This window comes from Clarias gariepinus, chromosome 21 (genome assembly GCF_024256425.1).
Source record: "Clarias gariepinus isolate MV-2021 ecotype Netherlands chromosome 21, CGAR_prim_01v2, whole genome shotgun sequence".
Lineage (NCBI taxonomy): Eukaryota > Metazoa > Chordata > Actinopteri > Siluriformes > Clariidae > Clarias > Clarias gariepinus.
The window spans coordinates 9,457,403-9,478,860 of NC_071120.1; the positions used below are offsets into that span (position 1 = coordinate 9,457,403).

Genomic DNA, 21,458 nt, shown 5'->3' on the forward strand with positions numbered 1-21,458 from the left:
TGTACAATACGTGCAATTTCAGACTAGCACCGCTAGAGGGAAGAATAAGCGCTTCGGAAGCTGCTAGGATACTGTTCAATGCGTGCTATTTCAGTGGTGCGCCGCTAGAGGGCAGAATAAGCACTGCGCAAAACAAATATCTCCATATAATAAATATTTTCAGACATGTGGACTGAAAACAAATTAAACCAAGACTCATTTACAGCCATATACCGCACTGTTAATTTAACTTAAAATAAACAGATGATTATTTTTTGAAGAGGTTGTTGTTACACAAAATAAATCATGAATCACCGTAAATAAACCGAAGGCAGCACTTCTACTTAAGTAAAATCTATGTGAACTATAAAGAACATGTTGAATTTATTTTTTTAAACATACTTACAAACGTACTTTTGTACTAACAGACTTTATTTATCTCGCTTTGTAAAAGTTGAAGAACAAAACTCACGTTATAGTTATAGAAAAACAAATTAATTATTTGTTAATTTAATTTTAATTAATTAGCTAATATTTTATTTATCCGCATTATTTAAGTGTATTTTAGGTTTAAGAACCAAACTAAGAATTTTCCCCGAAGCGATTTTTTTTCCTCATGTAAGTGCGTCCCAAATAACACCACGTCCCCTATCTACGGGCACTATATAGACTGTGTACTGACAGTATCCACGCCCTCTGTAGCGCACTTTACGTCAAACACTATCAATTTGTGATTGAACCGACACCGTATGTGGGTCAGGGTCATCCCTGTATTGGCTCTCGAACGGGAACAAACGCCGGACGCTTTTGGGTTCCGTGTGCTGGACGATGTCTTGGTGCGGACCTGAGGCCACAGACGAGCTGCTTCGCGAGTTTCTCCGCATACGGTCCTCTGCCAGGTCTGTGACATGCAACGCGGTTTTAATATTTTTTTCTGCGGGTTAAATGTGTCCTGCTGCAGAGATCAAACGCGGAAGGGCTCGTGCAAACTACGCATGTCATTTCTGTGCGCGAGCGCTGATTAGCCGCTTTGGCTAACACGGCTGACTCGCTCACAACAAAAGGACTTAATGTCGCGTTTGTTTGGGTTTTCAGCCGATTATCTGCATTCAGCTGAATGTTTCTCCGTGTTAAATACAAATAAACCCATTTTTTCGTGGGTAAACTGACACTTGGGTATTTTTAAGACGTTTTTGTTAATAAAAACAGTACACTGTCTTATATTACTCACTACTTAAGGTGATGTATACACACACACAGTGAGTCCCTTTTCTTTGGTCACAGCTCTGCACACTCTTGTCATTCTCTCAGACTCTCCCTCATGAGGTCACCTGACTGTTCCCAGAGGTGTTGAGTTTTAGTTGCCTGATTTTCCTTCAGCTCATCTCAGTTTGATTTAGATCAGGAGATTGTGATGACCAGGTCATCTGATGCAGCACTCAGTCACTCTCCCTGTTTGACAAATAGATCTTACACACTCCAGAGGTGTGTTTGGGGTCATTGTCCTGTTGGGTCAGACTAATTGCAAAAATAAATTGTTCTAATAAAGTCAAATAAGCAAAATGCTGTGGTAGCCATGCTGACATTACTGTATTATTCTGGAATGTAGAATATATATATTATATTTATATTATATATATATATATATATTTTTTAATGAGTTAGAAAGAGTGTCTTTTGGCTGTTTACTATAAAGTACCAACAGTTACTTATTTACCACCAAAGTGAACAAGGTGCTAGTTTATGTCTGGTGCTAGTGCCGGTTAAAATCCTATTCAATAAAGAACTTTTTAACTAATGGACTTGTTTTTCCATGGGCTAGAGAGTCACAGTATTATGTCACTGTACGTCTTTTGAATGTACACGCATGTATACAGTGACATAAAGATGACATAACTTTAAAATGGCATCGCAAACGGTTCTCCTGGCTTTATCATTAATAGAGTGCATTTGAGCTGCCTGTTGTATATTAAGTTTAATTTTTAAAGATGGCTTTCACAAACTTTTTTTTTTTTAACAACTTTTCTTAGTTGTGATAATCCCGCCTCAGCTCCAGACGGTTCTTGGTTCTAGTCCAGCAAAGTGTTGGTGCCACCATAGAACCGGTTTTTCTGCCTGACTGCCAGCACTTTGGCTGTCTGAAAACAAAGAACTGGTACGAAATTGGGCGCTGGCTCTGAAATAACTCAGGAACTGCCTTGGTGGAAAAGGGTTTAGTGTCACCAGCAAAGCACCCCAACACCACTTCCTCCTCCTACTCCTCCATGCTTTACACATAAAAGAACCACCTGTTTACCCTCTCTACTGTACGTCTAACACCAACACTGCGGTTAGAACCAATAACTTTGGACATTTGGACTCATCAGGCCAAAGTACTAATTTAACGTTTATTCCATGTGCTTCATGGCCCAATCAAGTCTTTTCTGCTTGTTGTTCTTCTGAAGTAGGGTTTTCTTTGCTGCAGGTCGACCATGAAGGTCTGACTCACGCAGTCTTCTTTGAACAGTGGATGCTGAAATATGCCTGCCGCTTCAACTCAGAGAAGCATTTACGTAAACTCTAGCCTGTGGTGTTGTAAATCAGCGGGTTTCTAATAAACATATCTTCTGCATTAGAGGTTGCTCTTGTTCTTCATGTCCTAGGACAGAGCCAGTTTCATCATACTATTTGATAGTTTTTGATAGTCCTGGATACCCTTCCTGACATAACCCTCCCATTTTACCCGGGCTTGGGACCGGCACTGCATCCAGTGACTGGGGTTTGGGCGCTGGCTGTTAGTTTTATTGTACTATGTTGAGGGAAAAAAAAACTCAAGGAGAAGGTGTGTCCAGACTTTTGACTGCTAGTGTATATGCTGTTTATGTATATATAAATAATATGTCCCATTTTTTTCACCATATTCACTGAGAGTGGGTTGCCATAGTTACCAATGTAGCGCACAAATACAGGGGATACAAAACCATTTATGACTGCTGCAATAGTAATTTTATTTGTCTTTCAGAAACAGGATGATGAAGAACTGGGGTGTGATCGGAGGCATCGCCGCTGCCATGGCGGTCGGGGTGTACGTCCTCTGGGGTCCAAGCGCAGACAGGAAGAAAAGGAGGCGAGGTACTGTAAAATGTGCACTTCTGGTGCTCCGGTATATTTTAGATACCCCAAGGGAGGCTGGTACTTTCGGTCCCGTGCAGCATGTGACCTCTCCTCGTTTACTCTCCAGGAGAACCTAAATTTTTAAGAAGACACACAGAATGGTTTACAGTACAGTGATAAATATGTGTGATCCAGTGGGTCTTAGTGTTCTGGGGCCACGTGATACCAACATGGGTGAATAGTTATGCAAAGTGAATCGTTTATTTGCCTCACTTTAGTGTTACAACACTTTTTTTGTTTATATGATGAACAAAGAAAGTGGCAAATGGTAATACAAACCCAAATCATTGTGTGTGTGTGTAGGCATGGTGCCGGGGTTGATGAACTTGGGAAACACATGCTTTCTGAACGCACTGCTGCAGGGTCTGGCTACGTGTCCTTCGCTCATCAGCTGGCTCCAGGACTTCACCACAAACAGCAGCTCCTGTCTCTCTGGCATGGAGTGTGGCGAGACGGAAGAGCAGACAGAAACGCAGACAGAAGCTCAGACAGAAACTCGGACAGAAACGCAGACAGACAACAGAGTTTCCAAAACACTACTACAGCTGCTTTCAGGTGAACTCCAGTTGCCTCTCTTTATGGATGACTCTTCTACTTTCTTTTTTCTCCTGTCCCTAAATTTTCTCCTCATTATACAATTGTATTTTCTTCCCCAAATTTTATCCTTCAGCTCTGTCCAGTCCTGACCCTGGAGAAGACGATGTTTTGGATGCAGGGTGTCTCTTAGAAGCTCTTCGTCTGTACAGGTGGCACATCAGCTCATTCGAGGAACAGGTAAGATGTGTAGCGTAACTTCACACGACCTGGCAACCCAACTTTACAACACACGCACTCTACCCCTTCTCGGTCTGAACGGTTTCTTCCGTCGTCAGGATGCTCACGAGCTTTTCCACGTCCTCACGTCGACTCTGGAGGAGGAGCGCGAGCGACAGCCCAGAGTCACTCACCTGTTTGACATGGAGACGCTGGAGGTGCAGGACAGTTCACTTGTGCACGAAGCTGTATGTGTGTTGTTTAAAGGAGTTTGAACGCTTACGTGGTGTACTCTTCGTATTCCAGAAATCAGCAGAGACGAGTGAAAACCCTGCCAGCTGTTGGAGTCGAGGTGAAATGCGTTTAATTTGATTTGATTTAAGATTAATATTCAGCCTTAATTGCTCTATTTACTGTTAGTGCTTAACCTTTTCCATTTTCATATTTCTTTATTTTTTGTCCCCATACAGGTCCTCTGCACCCCGTTCCCAGCCTTTGGAGGACACAGCACCCGTTCCATGGACGCCTGACCAGCTACATGGCCTGCAAACGCTGCGAGCGCCAGGTTTTCACAATCAGCACACTATATAGTTTATCTGTCTAAAAAATACTAGTTAAAAACGACTAGGCATGTCAGACCATTTCACTGCGCCAAAAAAACCCCTGATATATACAGTACCAGTCAAACACAAACAAAGGGTTAACAAAGACACAATTGAAGGCCAGGCCAACGATTGGTTAAAAAATCCTTGCAAATGACGGACAGTTAGCGCCGGTCATATTACGTGAGGAAAAGCACAAGGGAATCATTTAAACTAAAAAAATAAAAAAAATGTTGGACATGGGGAGGTGAGAGGGACATGTTTTGGAAAGTCTTGTAAAGTACAATACAGTATAGTAGAGTTAAATGGAAATGTGCAGTGCAGTAGATTATGGAAAAGTTTATTAAGTGTAGTACAGTGGAGTACCATACAGCGTGGAATAATACAGTATTGTACAAGACAATATACAGTGAAACCTTGGATTGCGAGTAACGTGGTTTGCAAGTGTTCCGCAAGACGAGAAAAGATTTTTAATAAACTTTGACTTGGAAACCCTTGGGACCGTGTATCATGTATCACACATGCGCACCTTGTTTTGTTCACGTGATCACAACTGAGCCAACGGTTTTTCTCTCTCTCTCGCGCTGCGGAATTGTGGGTAATCGTCTCTCTGCTGGGTCTTAGTGCTCGTCTCTCCCTGGGATAATCAACACCCGTGCACGCGTGTACTGTTTACTATAACACTGTGACCACGTGTGTGTGTGTGTGTGTGTGTCTCATTAGAGGTTAAAGATCCATTTTCTCACTCTGTATCAGCCTGTTGTCATGTGTGTACGCGCACGTTATTGGACACCGTGCCCCTTCACACACACACACCCATCCTTCTCTCGCCTTTACACAAATATACTGCTTTGTCGCGATTCTTTTTAAAGGTAAAGTGCAGGGTAATTTGTTTTATTTTTACTTTACAGCAGTGATTCTGTTAGTGTGACACTCAATCGAGTGTCATTAGCGATGTTCCATGTTAATTTTTCAGATAAAACAATGTAGTGTGTGTTTGTGTGTGTGTGTGTGAGAAACTTAACTGAGAGACGGGAACAGGTTACTGTTTAAGACGATATGGGGGGGGCTGGGGGGGTTGTGATTTCTCCTTTCCTCTTACTTTAGTTTCACACGCATACCACACACACACAGTACCTGCGCGCATAAAGGGAAACACTTATCCGGAACGACTTATGCTCTTAATCCAAGGTTTCACTGTACGTACAATACAGTACAACCTGTATAAATGGTTTGTATTTGCATGTTTGTATTACAAAGCTTTTTGCTGCAGATGTTTCACACACACACGATTCTCACTGAGAATCTTAAGTTAGTGCTGAACCTGTATATGATGCCAGTAAGAGCCAGTCGGGTTCCAGTATGTGCACAAACATACACACTAATAAAAGCGAGTCCTCCTTTGGAGCAGCCATGGCGTAAAATACAGATCACTAAGACATCAAGACAAGAATCGTGTAAATGTTTTGTTTCATAAGTGCTCACTAATCCTTCCTTCATCCATGTGTGCAGAGTCCAGTGCGTTACGATTCATTCGAAAGCCTCTCGCTGTCCATTCCTGCTGTGCAGTGGGTAAGCAAACCTTTGGACCACATCGGGTTCTTACGTAAGCTTGTAGACATCAGTGTCTGATTAGAGGCTGATGGAAGCAGATTGAGTAGATTAAATGTGTGTTCAGCTTTTTTTTTTTACTAAGATGAATTTGTTCTTTAGGGTCGGCCGGTCACTCTGGATCAGTGTCTTCAGCACTTCATCTCCTCAGAAACGATTAAAGAGGTGGAGTGTGAGAACTGCACCAAGGTAGGGGACAGTCCTGATGTATTGTGTGTCCTAGCGGAGCTACTCAAAGTGTAGGACAGTCGATAAAAGCTGCGAGTATATTAATGTTGTTGCTGTATTAACAGTTGTAAGGCGGCTTTAGGAGACATTTGTTGAGCTTTTTGTAAAACACTCTAAGGACTTTTGCATTTCTCTGTAACATGACCGAATGTGTGTAATCAGAAGCAGGCCAAGACTGAGGACAGTCACGTCCCGGAGAGCCAGAGGACGACATTCGTGAAGCAGCTTAAACTCGGGAAGGTGGGTGTGGCTCTACTGGTGACTTTCATAACACAAGGGATTGAAAATAAGGACAGATGAAGCAGATCAATTTTTTTTCCCCTTACACGACATAGCATGAGCAAAGCAGGAGACGATACAGTACAGTTCAGGACACAGTGTTAGCAGTAGACCATGAACAGCTTCACTACAAACACGTGTTGATGTGTGTTAACAACATGCTTGATTTGTGTTTTTTTTCCCCCTTTTTCTATGTGTGCGTGTGTGTGTGTGTGTGTGTGCAGCTACCCCAGTGTTTGTGTATTCACCTTCAGAGACTCACCTGGTCTCCCGAGGGCGCTCCTATTAAGAGACATGAGCACGTTCAGTTCTCAGAATACCTCAGCATGGACCGTTATAAACACCGCAGCACCACACAGAAAACCAGCAGGAGCAAAAAACACACAGCGGAGGAACCGCGTGACCAAAATGGAGTCGGTAAGAGATGGGGGGCGAAGAAGCACTCCTCTTGTGTGACTTTGGAGGCATTTGAGGCAGTAAAACATTACAGTTTCTTTATGATCCTACAGGTGGTGCACTCTGAACTATTTGCACATTTACATCCCGTGTTGTACGAGTCAATTATTACTGTTTGAAAATAATAATAATTATGTGTAATTATACTAAATAGATACTTGCTGTCCGGTAAAAAAAAAATGTTGAAACTAATGTTATAAGGGGCTACATTTAATTGAACTGAGAGTAAATATATTTATATATATTTTTCAGTGTGTGTGTATGCTGTACCATATATACTATAAAATGTACGTAAAATGTGTGTGTGAGAGGAACTGAAGTGTTCAGTTGTTTAATTGAAGCATCTGTGTTGGTTTTTATGGTTAGACCCAGAGCATCATAACAACAACAAGCCGTTGTCGAATGGCAGCATCTCCTCTGCATTCCTCCGTCCAGGAGCACTCGGGCCTCAGCTCGACCTCGTGCATGACTTTAGGTATGACATACGGTGGCCGAGAAGTACAAAAAAATAACAAAAACAATATAACATTTAACACGGACATTTAGGTGGTATTTTCATTTAAGGATTCATTTCAGTATTTTAGGATTATACAGCACTTTGGTCAACTAAGTTGTGTTAAATGTGCTTTAAAAATTATTCTGACCTCACTTGATAGGACTTCTTGTATGTCTTAAGTGACAGATGTCTCATCCAATCAGCAGTAAGAATTTAATTAGCGAACTATACCTACCTTTTCCTGTTTGAGTGACCTGTCATTGTGTTTTCTCATTTGGTATTTTGTTTTCTGGATATGTATATGTTGTATTTGATTTTGTTATTTTATTTTCGGTTTTGTGGTTTTAATTTTGAATTCATTTTGTTATTGTGTTTTTAAATTTGTTATTGTAGTTTTATGTTGGTTTGCACTTCTTGGCCACGTACAAATTAGATTAAAAATTAAAAATAAAAATACCTGCTCGTACTTCCTGGAAATTAATGTTAATGTCACCTTGTTTTTGCGATGTTCCTCCAGCTCGGCGGAGTACCTGTTCCGGCTGACGGCGGTGCTCGTGCACCACGGCGACACGCACTCAGGTCACTTCGTCACATACCGCCGCGGCCCGGCGTCCTTTAGCCCGCAGTGGCTCTGGGTTTCAGATGAGTCGGTGCGTAAGGCCAGTCTGCAGGAAGTGCTCTCGTCCAGTGCGTACCTGCTGTTCTATGAGCGAGTACGCAAGTGACCTGGGACATCAGAGACTAGGGTTAGTGCTAATGTTAAATTGACACTCAGCGTCTATGCTGGATCAAGTCAGGTTTACAAAAAGCCACGGATTCCAGACGAAGACACCTCCGGGACATGACAATCTTCACGCAAGCTTTCGAGTATGAAGACGGTTCTTCCTTTGGTGAAAAACTTCTCCTAGACGACACTCTCTGCTCAGTCATGCAGACGCGTGTTAACGCCACATCAAACACCAGAATCAAGAAACAAAGCAAAAAAACATCATCACAGAGATGTTTACACGGTTGTCAGGGCGAAACGAGCTGACACTCACACGAGAGTGTGTTACCTCAGATGTAACACACAGCAATCTTACGCCGTCCGATTTCAGTTTTTACAAATTCCTGTTCTTCACTGACAGGTGAAACCTGATGTGCCCTTCCATGTATCAACCTTAACGTCCTGAGATGCATTTCTGCTCAGCACGGTTGTAAGAAGCGATTACTATAGACTTCCTCGTGGCTCAACATCAACATTTCCACTCTCATATTGGTTGTTTTTCTGCATCATTAAACACAAATCCTTTTTTTTTTAAACCTGATGATCTGGGATGAGAAACAGTGCCATTAAGATCACACTTTTGCCCGAAGACGTTCACCTGAATGTGCATGATTTGTTTTTTGCTTTTTTGGGGGACGGCAGGGGATGGAGGGGGAGCGTTGCACACGTTGGATTAAGTGGAGTGAGTGGTACGCAGGAACGTTTTAGGATTTAAGCTGAAGAGCCTAAATTAAACTTGTTTTCCTGACTGCTTTAATGTTTTATTTTAATATGAAGTACCTCAAAGAAAAAGTGATGATCAAGACCTGGAACTGAAATATTAATACCGAGCGCTTCTTTTAAAAGCAGGATGCGTGATTCTGGCATTTCCACTGTGGTGTCTTTTAAAGCTAGTGCATTTAAAAATAAGTTCTTTGGATGATCAGATGGTCCAGGTTTCAACCACTTGTATTTGTAACGATTTCGCCCTAAGAGATTTGTTTTGTAAGTGGGCATCTGCTAGTCTTTCTTTAAAGAAAGTGTCGTACCTTGATACAAAATTCAGGCAGGAGAAAGCTTAAAATTTTGTGTTAGACTCTTATTTAAAAATAGATCCTCATGGGTTGAATGGGTAACAAGTATACATTTCTACATGGATTCTGCTTGGACGTGGGTTTTTCCAGAGGAACAGGAACGCTTGTAAAAGTTGGATGGAACCAGTTCATTTGGGGAAACCGAGCCTGTGATTAATAGCTGCTGCTGCATCTTTTCATGTGTGAATGTTAGACTGGATCTCAATTTTTGATTTTTATATTTAAAAATAAATTCCTTGTTTACCTATTTCTCAGTTTTGTTTTGTTTTTTAGTCACACTTTTTGTCCCATTATGTAGCTAAACTCTTGAGAGACTTGCGTTTGTCTCCACCGTGTTGGTGTCTTCCAGCCAAGATGCACCTTTAATTCGACAAGAAGCCATGGTGGCTGAATAAGCGCTGATTATTACACATTTTAGATCTTAAGAAAGAGGAAAAAAACAAAACAAAGGCCAAATGTTTAAACCGGTTCAGGTGGAAACGAATCAATCGTGCCAGCTGTGCCCACCTGGAGTATTGTTCCAAAAATGCTAATGATATGCTAAATCGTTTGCACTGAGATGGTATTTTTATGCTTACTTCCTACCCTGTGTACGACTGTAAGGTTTTTGAAATGTTTAGTTGATTTGTAAGTGATGTTAAATAAAATGTATGCAACTTTAAAGTTCTCTGGTTTTGTGAGTCAGATTATTTGAATCCGCAGTCGATTCCTTCACATTAAACGGCTTCATTCACATTTATTTTCGTATTTATTTTAATTGGATAAAATTTTATTAAATTGTCTATTCTTTAAATAAACTAAAGTATGTTGCTATGCATTGTTTTATAATAATCTATACAAAACATAACTACTTATGAATAAACTGCTCTATTTATTTATTATTTTTTTATAGTCCCGGTTTGACTTGAACCATACATACACATACAAGTGGTGTTCAAGTCAAACTGGGACTGTTTCTCTTAATTTTTACTACATCTATACAGGCAGTTACAGGTCATGTAAAAGCAATAAGTTTTTTTTTTTTAAATCTTCTAATAAGTCTACTTTATTAATCTTTATATATAGAGATAGATATTAACTTTGCGCATGCAAGCGAGTCTAAGCTTTTTGTTCAAAAGTGACTCATTGCCCCAAAACACAATTAAAACCATAACTGTAAGAAATAATTTTGATAAAACGTTGATGTTTCTAAATTATAATACAGCTAATTGCCGTTATTTAATATTTTTTAGCTAAGTAAATTAATTGAGTGGGCTCAGGTATGAAAGCTGCCCTTCCCAACATGGCGGCCAAAACTGACGGGTTTGAGGAAGCACAGCCTACAGGATACTCCCGCGGCCAACAAAACAGCACCGCACCTGTTGTGTTCGGGGAACGGTTTCCATAGTAACCGATTTTATTGTAGAGCTTAATCAAGACAAAAAGGTGTAAATGCAAATTTACATTTAAAAAGGTAAATGTGTCATGTAATTATTTCTCCAAAAGAACAAAAACAGAATATACTTCCGACGTATTTAATTATTACCGGAAGTAGTACCCGTCCTGACCAGACAAATAGACCAATCAGATCATAGCTAATAACCAGGAACAACTTCTTAACCACGCCCACCACGCGATTTCGTCTGTTTGGTGTTGCCAGATCCATTTTTTTTATCCACGAGCTTTTACAACTTTTTAACTAGAGTTTGTATTTCGGTTTGGTGGTTATCTGCATGTCTTTGGACTGTGTGAGAAAACCGGAGTACCCGGAGGAAACCCACCAAGCACGGGTAAAACATGCACACAGACCCAAAGCTGTATAGATGTAGTTGTATGAATTACGTTTGAATATGTAAGTCTTTTTTTAAATCATTAAATCAATTAAGATAAAATAAAGTAAAATAGAAAGAAAGTGTAATTAAAAAAATAATAACGTTAACAAGTCGCTGTGTCGAATGTAAGTCGCTGCGCATAAAAGCATCTGGCAAATGCCTAAATGTTAACAAGACAACAGTTAATAAGTTCATCTATTTCAGAAATAACTGGCTTGTGTCCTAAGTCTCCTGGGATTGGACAGTTTCCTGTACAGGATAAAGCGGTATGGACAGTGAGTGAAGAGAGCAAAACTCTTAGATACAATATTGCGTATCTAAGAGTTGAGTATCAGCATAATTGACAGTGAACCATGCTAAGCATATCAGATATCCAGATGATTGACATCCTGGTCAGTAGAAGTATTTAAGATATTTTTATTAAAACACTTAAGGAATGTTTCCTAGAAAAGTTCGTCATAATTAAAATGCACCAAACCCAGCCACTGAGGGTTGCACAAGTCAATGTACTCCTAGTGCCAGGCCCAAGTCCAGGTAAAAGAGGGTTTCATCAAGGATGGTGTTCGGCATGAAGCCCACAGATTCTTGGTTCAGGTCAGGTGAGTTGGCTCTCCAAACAAGCACAGTAATACCATAGTCAGAAAACAAGTTGGTGGTAGTTTGCACTGTGGCAGGTGCCGAGTCCTACTGGAAAAGCTTGTAAACAGTGGACCAACACTAGTAGATGACATGACACCCCAAATCATCACTGAATGTGGAAACTTCACACTGGACACTACAAGCAGCTCGGATTCTGTGAATCTTTTCTCTTCCTTCAAGTTAAGAGAAGTTATTTTTCTCCTTATCCCAGGTAAGATCCTTCTGATGTTGTCTCTGGGTCAGGAGTGGACTCCAGCCTCACTTCACCTTGTAAAACTCTCTCAAGTTCTTAAATCGACTTTGCTTGACAATCTGCTTCAATTGTTTTCAAAGTGCTACACAATAAAGTAAAATTAAGCAATATTACACAAGCATATCAGCATGGACATGATGCAGCCAAAGGCATGAGGGTGCAGCTTGAACCTTTAATTTTCTACAGATTATGATTTATTTGTTTATCCTACCAGTCATTTCACACCACCAACACATGGTGCCAACCCTTCCGCAACTAACTAACCGTGAATGTCAAAGCTGGTGACCGACAGTTAGTATAATTAAGAGGGATGAAAGTAGTTTTAAATGTTTGCAGGTACTATGTAGCCAAAAGGTTGGAATAAACCATGAAAAGGAATAAACCATGGAGGTTGTGGACAGTCTTGTAAATCTTCTGGTTCTCTTTATATCTCCACTTATTCCGCTTTAGAAGTTTTAGTTGCAGCTACAGTAGCTGACTGTTTAGGGTTGAATCCCACATGGAAAGCTAGTGCACTATGTACGAAGCACAATCCCTTGTTCCACACACAACGCAGTGCCCTTAATCAGGGGTTAACAATTAGTAAAACACCTTTAAATTATATATAGTTAAACATCTGTAACGTTTTCACTACAGGATAGGGACTGTCAGTAGTTCCTGTTCAATAATATTTTATGACACTACTGTTCCCACAACTCAAGTTCCAAGTGCAATATCCGAGTACCAATACATTTGTGCCATATTTCTTTTTATTTACACGACATTTCTATTGCAATATGTAACTTAATTGTGTGCTAAATTAGATTCTATTCTATTTTACTTCTATTAATTGTTTTTTATTATTATTATTACTTAATTTTTTTTCTTCCCTGTAAATTAATCAGAGCAACTGTTTAACCAAGACGAAGCAATTTCCCTCTGGGATTAATAAAGTTCTTTGAATCTTAAATCTTGAATCTCAGGTGTTATGCTCTATATCGGCACTCATGGATCGCTTCTCGTCTAATCAGATTATTTGGTTGGAACTAACTTTTTAGCAACAGTTTACAGTAGAACTGACCCCACTCTGTCCTAGTACACCTGGAAGTTACTTTGTGTGAGTGAACTGTAAAGCTGAGTTTTGGGACGCAGACATGGCAACCCTGCTCCTCCTCTTTGGGTTGAGTAGCTCAGAGTGAGGGCAGTGTGTGAACAGCACTCACTCTCACTAAGTAAGTTATAACCAATAAACACCATCATGCCCACACACAGTGTGCTGATCCGAGACCAGGCTCTCGTCACCAGATTACTGCAGCAGTATTTACACTTGTTAAAGACATATCCGATCATCACTAAATCTGTTACAAGGTCAGTTTGCATGATTATTTTCTAACTGTAATGTTTAGAATCCAGCAACACCCCCCGTCTTTCACTGTCAGCTTTAATACTAAACCGGCCACGTAGGTTTATTATCTAATAACAGTCTAAAGTTAATGAAAGCATGCACACTGCCACATCAGGTCGCTGATCCAAACCCTGAAACGTCCATGTGCACAGCATGTTATGTATTAACTTTTCTACCATGTTTGCATGTGAAAAAAAGATCTTTGCACTCTAGGTTTGTTTGCTCTCCTTTTCAGTGTTGTGAAAAAGTATTTCCTTTTTTTCTTTTTGCATATTTGTCACATTTAAAGGATTTAGATCATCAAACAAATAACAAATAATCATAATCAAATTAATAACGCACGTAGATAACCCAAGTAAATACAGGGAAATCCAAAATGAAAGGGTTAGGGTTATGTGAAAAAGTATTTCTTTCCTTGCTAAATCATGAATGAACTGTGATTAGCCACATTTTGTGGCAAGCAGAGTGAAAACTTACTTGCCACACCCAGACCTGATTACTGCCAGACCTGTTGAATCAAGAAATCACTTAAATTGAACCTGAGAACCAGAGAAAGTGGAGCATGCTATAATAACTAAGATTAAAGAAGAAATTCAAGAACACTAGAGAAACTACGTGTATTACTCTGGAAAGGGTTACAAATCTATTTCTAGGGCTTTGGGACTCCAGTAAACCATGCTGAGAGCCATTATCCACATAGAAAACTTGACACAGTGGGGAACTTTAACAGGAGTGTCCGGCCAACCAAAATGACTCCGAGAACACAGCAATGACTCATCCACTAGCTACTAAAAGAACCCTGAACAACATCTAAAGAACTGCAGACCTTACTTGCCTCAGTGAAGGACAGTGTTCCTCAGTGCCATGTGGGCAAAAATGGCTTCAATGGGGGAGCTCCAAGGTGAATGCCACAGTTGAACAAAAAGAACACACAAGCTCATCTCACATTTGTCAAAAAATATCTCGATTATCCCCAAGACTATTAGTTCAGTGGTAGTTTTCTCACTGTCATGAGGAAGGCCCAGGTTCAGTTCCCACCCAAAGCCCAAACCATAGTTAAGGGTCATTCATGAACGATTAGTTTTTTTTTAACGAGTCTTTAACGTGGCTCAGAAGACCGAGTAGTCTCAGAGAGTGATTCGTAAATTTTCTACCGGGCACTCATGCGCAAATCATCACAAAACCTCCATAGGTTATGTACAGGAAAAAGAAATGAGTAGTTACTTTTGAGTCCTTTGGTCCGAATCGTTAGGTTTTTTGTCACGTGACTCCCATAGACACTCAGTGTAATAAATTAAAAAGAACGAACGACTCAGACAAGAAGATATGAGAGGTGAGCTGCTCATTCTGTTTATTATAATATGTCCTTAGCTGCATTGTAATATTTTAATTACTGAAACTATAGCCAAAGTTTTTTTTTAATTACTGGAACTACTGTATAGCCAAAGTCTACATTTGTGTATGTAGACATCTTGGGGGGTCTGTTTATTGAAAATGTAACATTTTATTTTATTTCTGATCAAAAGAACCAAATGACATGAAATAAGGATTCGTTAATTTTGATGAATGAGATTTAAAGAACCGAGTGACTAAAATGATTTAAACTTTCCATCACTACTAACCACTGTGATCCGCTGGGTGATCTACGGATGATCTGCTGAGGCGACCCCTCAGTGGCAGAAGCCGAAAGACTAACAACAACATTGGTTTCTTCATCCTGCTGCACTGACTGCTAAAAAAACCAAAGTGTGATAAAAGAGTTAATACTAACAGAGTATTTCTCCAGAAGGGCAAATCATCCCATAATTCTGACCAAAATAAAATACCCATGTAGTGTATAAAAAAAATAAATAAAAAAAAAATATATATATATATATATATATATACTAGCTAGCTACTGAGTAAAGGAAAAGTTTTATTTACAGACTTTATCCACTTTTTTATTCTTATTACTTTTATTTTACCCTTTTATTAAATTTAATTGTACTTGCCAGACCAATTATTTTCTTGCAGAGAAATCCTTCTTTTAAGGTTAGAGGCAGTTGAATAAGTGTTTTACTGCATATTATACTGTGTATGTCTGTGTACGTGACAAATATATTGTAATTAATTAATGTTTTTTTTTTAGGCAGTAAAGCATATTTTTTTAGATACAGTACCTTATTTCTTCTTGCTAGCTTTTTAACTAGCTTGTTTTTATTTGGTGATAAACATTATGAAGCTAACTCGTAGATAGTGTATTTAAGTTAAATGTTAAGCAGTGGAAAAGGAAAAATGAATGCTTTATATTTTACCAAATGTACATGCAACCCTTAGCTAGTGGGTGAAAGGGATTAGCGCTCAAGCTAGAATGTGCAGGTTTCATCTCTAACATGATTCCATGTAGCTAACGCTAGCTAGTAAGATTGTTTGTTGCTAAGCTCTTGACCAAGAAACCAACAAGTCTACATTAAAGCTTTGTACAAGCCCTTAATACAAGTCTTGTTTAGTGTAATGTTTATGGTTTATTTAATAGGATGAAAGTTTATTTAAATTTTTTTAATTAAATGTGGAAAAGGTTCATGTGTTGTGTTTTATTTATTTTTTTCAGTGCTGTTCTGTCTGCGTTGGGAAACCTGCTTTCTCAAGTGTTAGAGTCTAAAAAAAAGCGGAAAGATGGTCAGTCGGGGAAAGAGGTGGACGTTTATGGTCCTCTCCGCTTCGCTGTATACGGGTATGACCTAATTAAAAAATATATAAATCCTTTTTTTGCTACGTTTAATTGTTGAGGTTATAGCATCAGTAATTAGCACTCTTTAACCATGGTCTTTATTTATCCTAAACCAGAATGCTCAGTACTACAATGGATTGTAGATTGAAGTAAAACATTTTTTTTACCAAGAATGCTGCTGTAAAAAATTGGATTCCGTCTCAGTATATAATGTACTTTTGTGATTTCATGTTTTCAGGCTTGTTATCACAGGTCCACTTAGTCATCACTTCTACCACCTGCTTGAGCTCCTGTTTCCAGCCTCGGCACCGTTTTCCTTGTTGAAACGCCTGCTCCTGGAGCGACTCATCTTCGCCCCTGCTTTCCTCCTCCTCTTCTTTGCTGTGATGAACACTTTGGAGGTAGACTGACCTTGTCCCAGGTGTTAAAGGAGACCAATCAGGATTCCACTCTGTCCTGATCTAGACACTATACCATTGTACTGAAGTATGAAACACTGACACCGACCTTAGGCTGATTAGACTAAATTCAATACTATCGGAAATGTTCCTTAAAGTTCCACAACAGAATACTAGAGCTTAGTTACACAGTAACACACCCACAGTAACCACCTTAGTTACACACCCAGTTATGTCTATATTGTATTCTTTCTTTTTTTATTCCTTGCAGTAAATAGTGCTAATACATTATATTGTGCTATAAATCAAACCCTTATACCCTTATGCATTTACAAGACTAAAGACATGCCTTACATAGCCTTATGCTGTTGAATTCTGCCTGTTCGCTCTAGGGAAAGACACACTCTGACCTTCAGGATAAGCTAAAGGCAAGATACTGGCCTGCTCTCAAGATGAACTGGAAAGTCTGGACACCATTTCAGTTCATCAACATTAACTACGTGCCTGTGCAGGTGAGTCTGAAACCAAAAAGTAGTAGCCACTCAGATATTCAGCATCTTCAATATAATGATATGAACAGATTCTTTTATTTACTGTGAGAAAAGACATTTTAAACTTTTAGAGGTGTTCAAGTCAATGAGGGACTTTTGATTGCGCAGAATACCAGAGCACAGTTACGAGAGTAAAAATTCCCTTTATTTCTCTGTATAATCCCCTGCTACACCAATGCACTTATCCCAACATTTCACTAGTGCCTATTTTGACTTGAACACCCCTTAAAACTTGCCTGTTCTTATTATGCACAGATAATTTGATGTAACGTTTCTTGTTCCTTCCTATTTAAACTTTTTAATTGAAATTTAACACCACAGTGCATTCTGGGTAAATTCTGAGTTGTTCCTAAGGTCTACAGCAGTATTGACACAGTGCCTCAGAGATCCAAGAGCATTTCTAACAAATGTTTTTAAACAACCTAAAACATAGGGGCAATACATGATTCAGTTCTTGTCCTTCTGTCTCTCCCTTTTTCTCTCTCTCCAGTATCGGGTGCTGTTTGCCAACCTGATCGCCTTGTTCTGGAATGCCTACCTCACATCTGTCAGGAAATAAAAACTGCAATATTACTCTTAAAACATGATTACATAGGTCAGTACTAATAAAGCCAATGCGTGCCTTTTAAAGATGCTGCACTAAATCAGGTACGTCTGGCATTTTTTTTTAAGTCAGGGAAAAATGTATTCACGTCTGTTGTGGTAGATGTCATGAAATAGAAAATGGCTTCTTGAAAAGATCACAAGGTTAATTGCTCAAGTTAATAAGAGGCTGTAACTCTTACAAACTCACAACACCAACATTTACTTTAATATGTAAAAAAAAACAAAGACATTTTTATTATGTGCAAATGTGAGTATTTGCGGTAAAGCATGTGAATGAATTTGTGTAATTTTTCAGCAAATATTTTTGCAGGGAAATATTGAATTTTGACAATAATATGATAATGGTAATAATTGTAATGCACTAATGCCACTGTTGTACATTTGTAGCACTACGTTTTGTACAAAGGTACAGATGTTTGTTATTATTATTATTATTATTATTATTATTATTATGATTAATGAATAATAAAAACTAATAATAATTAAATCAACTAAGCAGTGTTAATTTCTTGATTTACATTTATGGCTCAGAATTACAAGAAATGTTAATATCCTACAGTAGGTTATACTTTGGCATTGTTAAATTCTCAATTTCATTTGGATAATTTGTCTTAAATTTTTTGTATTTTATATGTATTTTCTGGATATTTTACAACATTTAGGGTAACTAAATGGATAAAATGTAGGACACCAATACAATATGTTGGTTCATTATATTTAATGAGTCGTTGCATGTTTTTTGTGTTACAGAATTATAGATGGAGATGATGTTCATGGTTATTTATAATGATTCGATTAAACTTTATGCTTGAGGTGACTCGGAATAAAAAAGTAGGATACTGCATAGAAGGAGGAAAACCTCTTGATGTTGGTTAGTCATACAAAAAACAGACTAATAAACACTAACCATGGTGGATCTGTGCACAATAAAGGAAAATGAAAGCCATCATAATCAATTTCTGATTTTCATAAAACTGATTTTACCTTTTAATATTACCAAAAAAAAAAAAACATCTTGTTTACTCATAGGTAACCATTTACTGTATATTTTAGTTTGTTCAGGACTGAATTGTTTTTGTTGTTGTTCTCACTACAACCTCTAGAGGGCACGAGCATGTCAGTGCAGTTCCTGCCTTCCTTCACACCCTCACTGAATTGTACTATTTTATCTATGAGGTAGGTCTGTAATCCTGCAAATCTTAGCTTGCACGATAGGATCTGTAACAGTTCCCAGTGTGGTGTACATAATGTAATAAAGGTTGCTTCGGTGTATGTGGGAGACTAACTGAATGTACATTTTATCACATAAGGATACCAGTATCAGACAGAGAGAAATTATTTAAGCTCCTATTTAATAGAAAATGTTGACAATCTTTCCTTATCTTAAATCAGAATATGTAAGTAACCAATCCAAGCATAAAAAAACAAATCCGAAACATAATCTAAAACAGAAACATAAGAAAAACTTTAGCTTATAGTGGCACATGGAAGATGTGTTACTGAGATGTCACGATGAATGTACAGAGGTGTACAATGTAAAAGGTAGACATGAGTTTTACCATATATGAACGTCTAATCTTTGGAAAAATGTTTTGATTTGAATTAATGACACAAGTGCTAAACGTTCATAAATAATGGGAAAATGTACATACAGTAATTACAAACATAAGGATTGCCTTTAATACTAAGATAAAGGAAATTCTTTCAATGACTGCCTGAAGTCTGGAACCCATTGACATGACCGAATGCGGTGTCTCCTCTTTTGAGATGCTTTGCCAGACCTTTACTGCAGCTGCCTTCAGGTGTTGCTTGTTTGTGTGTCTTTCTGCCGTCAGTCTTGTCTTCAGTAAGTGAAAAGCCTGCTCTATAGAGTTGAAATTAGGGGACTGACTTGGCCAGTAAAAAATATATCTCTGAATATTAATCTGATCATTTCGACTCACATATTTTCTCACACACTTTATACTCATTTCAATAATTTTTAGTTGATTCAGCAAAGTTTTTTTTTTTTTTTTTTGCAACAATGACCACGATTAAAAGCGCTATACAAATGATTTGTAATAAAATAACCCATTTCGTTTCCTTGGGTGGTTTTCCAAAACTTTTATGTTTTGGGTCACTATCCATCTGCATTATGAACCAGCATGCTATCAGTTTTGCAGAGAGTAAAGCCCTATACAATTTAGAATTCATCATGCTATTTTATCAGCAGTCAGATCATCAATAAACATCAATGCATATCTTTCCATCATTCTGGTACAAGGTTATCTTGATTTCAAGAATCTGACATAGTTTTCTGGCCTTTTTTAAAGTAATTAAAAAAAAAAGCTGGTTTGCAGCTTGATGTAACATGTCTGTTTTTATTTTATAAAGCTGTCTCTTGACTGTATATTTTGACAAAGATACTCCTACCTCTTCAAGAGTGTTCTCGACTTGGCTAGATGTTGTGAAACGGTTCTTTTCCACCATGAACAGAATTATGTGGTCATCCACTTTACAGTAGTTGTCTTTCAGGGCTTTTGCTGTTGCAGAGCTTGCCAATTAGTTCTTTCTATTTAAGAATGTCCCAAACTGTTGTATTGGCCAATCCCAATGTCTTTGCCATCTCTCTGATGTTTTTGTTTTATTATTTTTAGTCTAATGATGTCATTCTTCACTTGCATTGAAACCTTTTATCTCATTTATTTGTATCTGCTTGATTAGTCATGGAGTAATGAGAGAACATAACTGCTTGTTATTTGTTCCATTATTTATAATCCCCCAAAAGTAATTCTCAACTGATTAATGCCACACTTTCGTCAAACTTATTTAATTAAAGCAGAAAGTATTGACTCTTTGCTCATAAATTGAATATTTCATTTAAAATTTAACATGGTTGTGTACAAAGGACAAATGCCAAAAAACTTATATTTGTTCCAAAATGTATGGACCTGACTGTACGTACTCCAGCTAGGTTTTTCTTTCTACTGAATCATCCATAAATTTTGGCCACACAAATGGATCATAGACAGTTAATTATTTTGTACTCTTAAAAATATAGAGCAAAAACAAGCTAATTCAGGGGAAAGGTACAGTATCGTTACAAAATGTAAACAGCTGCTTGAGAAATATATGTGATATTCCATTTTTAGATAACTACATGCAAATACAGACCAACTGACCTGACATGAGAAAGTGGCATATGTTGACCTGATTTAACCTAGATAATGTACCAATATGGCTTTTGGGGAAAAATAAAGAGCAGATAAGTTTAGTTGCTCTTAAATGTTATATTTTATATATATATAATAATACATATAACTTGGTTTCTTGCCATGAACTAGAACATTTAATTTTGCCAAGTTTTAGCCATCTAGCTGATGATTTAAGATCATCTTAGGCAGTCCTCCTTTTTCATTATTCCATTCACTTTGTGCAATGCACCAGTCCTGGTCAAAACGTCCCTCCAGAAGACTTTTCTTTGTCCATGTGTTCAGCTGCAAACTTTAGTGGGAGATTTTGTAGAGTCGCTCCAACTCTTAATAACTTAGGGACACAGGGTACTTAGGGACAATTGCTGGAACTAATTTTGGAGTCTGCAGTTGTTTAGAAATGGCTCCAAGGCGCATTTCTGCTTTTCCTTTTGTTTTCAGTGTTCATCAATCTACAGTAAAGAGTGATGGTAAACAATCTGTTTGCACTGTAGGTTGGTACAGTACAGAGCAGCTACA

At 38.4% G+C, this 21,458-nt stretch overlaps 2 protein-coding genes across 3 annotated transcripts; both read left to right on the plus strand.

Annotated features, from left to right (window-relative positions):
* The first annotated feature begins 453 nt into the window (after positions 1 to 453).
* On the plus strand, positions 454 to 9,827 carry LOC128509121 (ubiquitin carboxyl-terminal hydrolase 30-like). Of its 2 annotated transcripts, none has more exons than XM_053480705.1 (13): positions 454 to 878; positions 2,981 to 3,090; positions 3,436 to 3,687; positions 3,803 to 3,906; positions 4,005 to 4,103; positions 4,192 to 4,237; positions 4,356 to 4,450; positions 6,000 to 6,059; positions 6,201 to 6,287; positions 6,492 to 6,566; positions 6,830 to 7,022; positions 7,428 to 7,536; positions 8,075 to 9,827. In XM_053480705.1, exons 1-13 carry the CDS (start codon positions 808 to 810, stop codon positions 8,280 to 8,282), a joined length of 1,509 nt encoding a protein of 502 aa, XP_053336680.1. In that variant the 5' UTR covers positions 454 to 807; the 3' UTR covers positions 8,283 to 9,827. The 2 variants fall into 2 exon arrangements, with proteins under 2 accessions (XP_053336680.1, XP_053336678.1); XM_053480703.1 differs by having other exon boundaries at positions 458 to 878; positions 6,489 to 6,566.
* A 3,446-nt stretch (positions 9,828 to 13,273) lies between these two features.
* On the plus strand, positions 13,274 to 18,148 carry pxmp2 (peroxisomal membrane protein 2). The gene is made up of 5 exons (XM_053480712.1): positions 13,274 to 13,446; positions 16,074 to 16,196; positions 16,432 to 16,594; positions 16,984 to 17,103; positions 17,633 to 18,148. The coding sequence occupies exons 1-5, from the start codon at positions 13,337 to 13,339 to the stop codon at positions 17,699 to 17,701; spliced, it is 585 nt and encodes a 194-aa protein (XP_053336687.1). The 5' UTR covers positions 13,274 to 13,336; the 3' UTR covers positions 17,702 to 18,148.
* Positions 18,149 to 21,458: the final 3,310 nt, after the last annotated feature.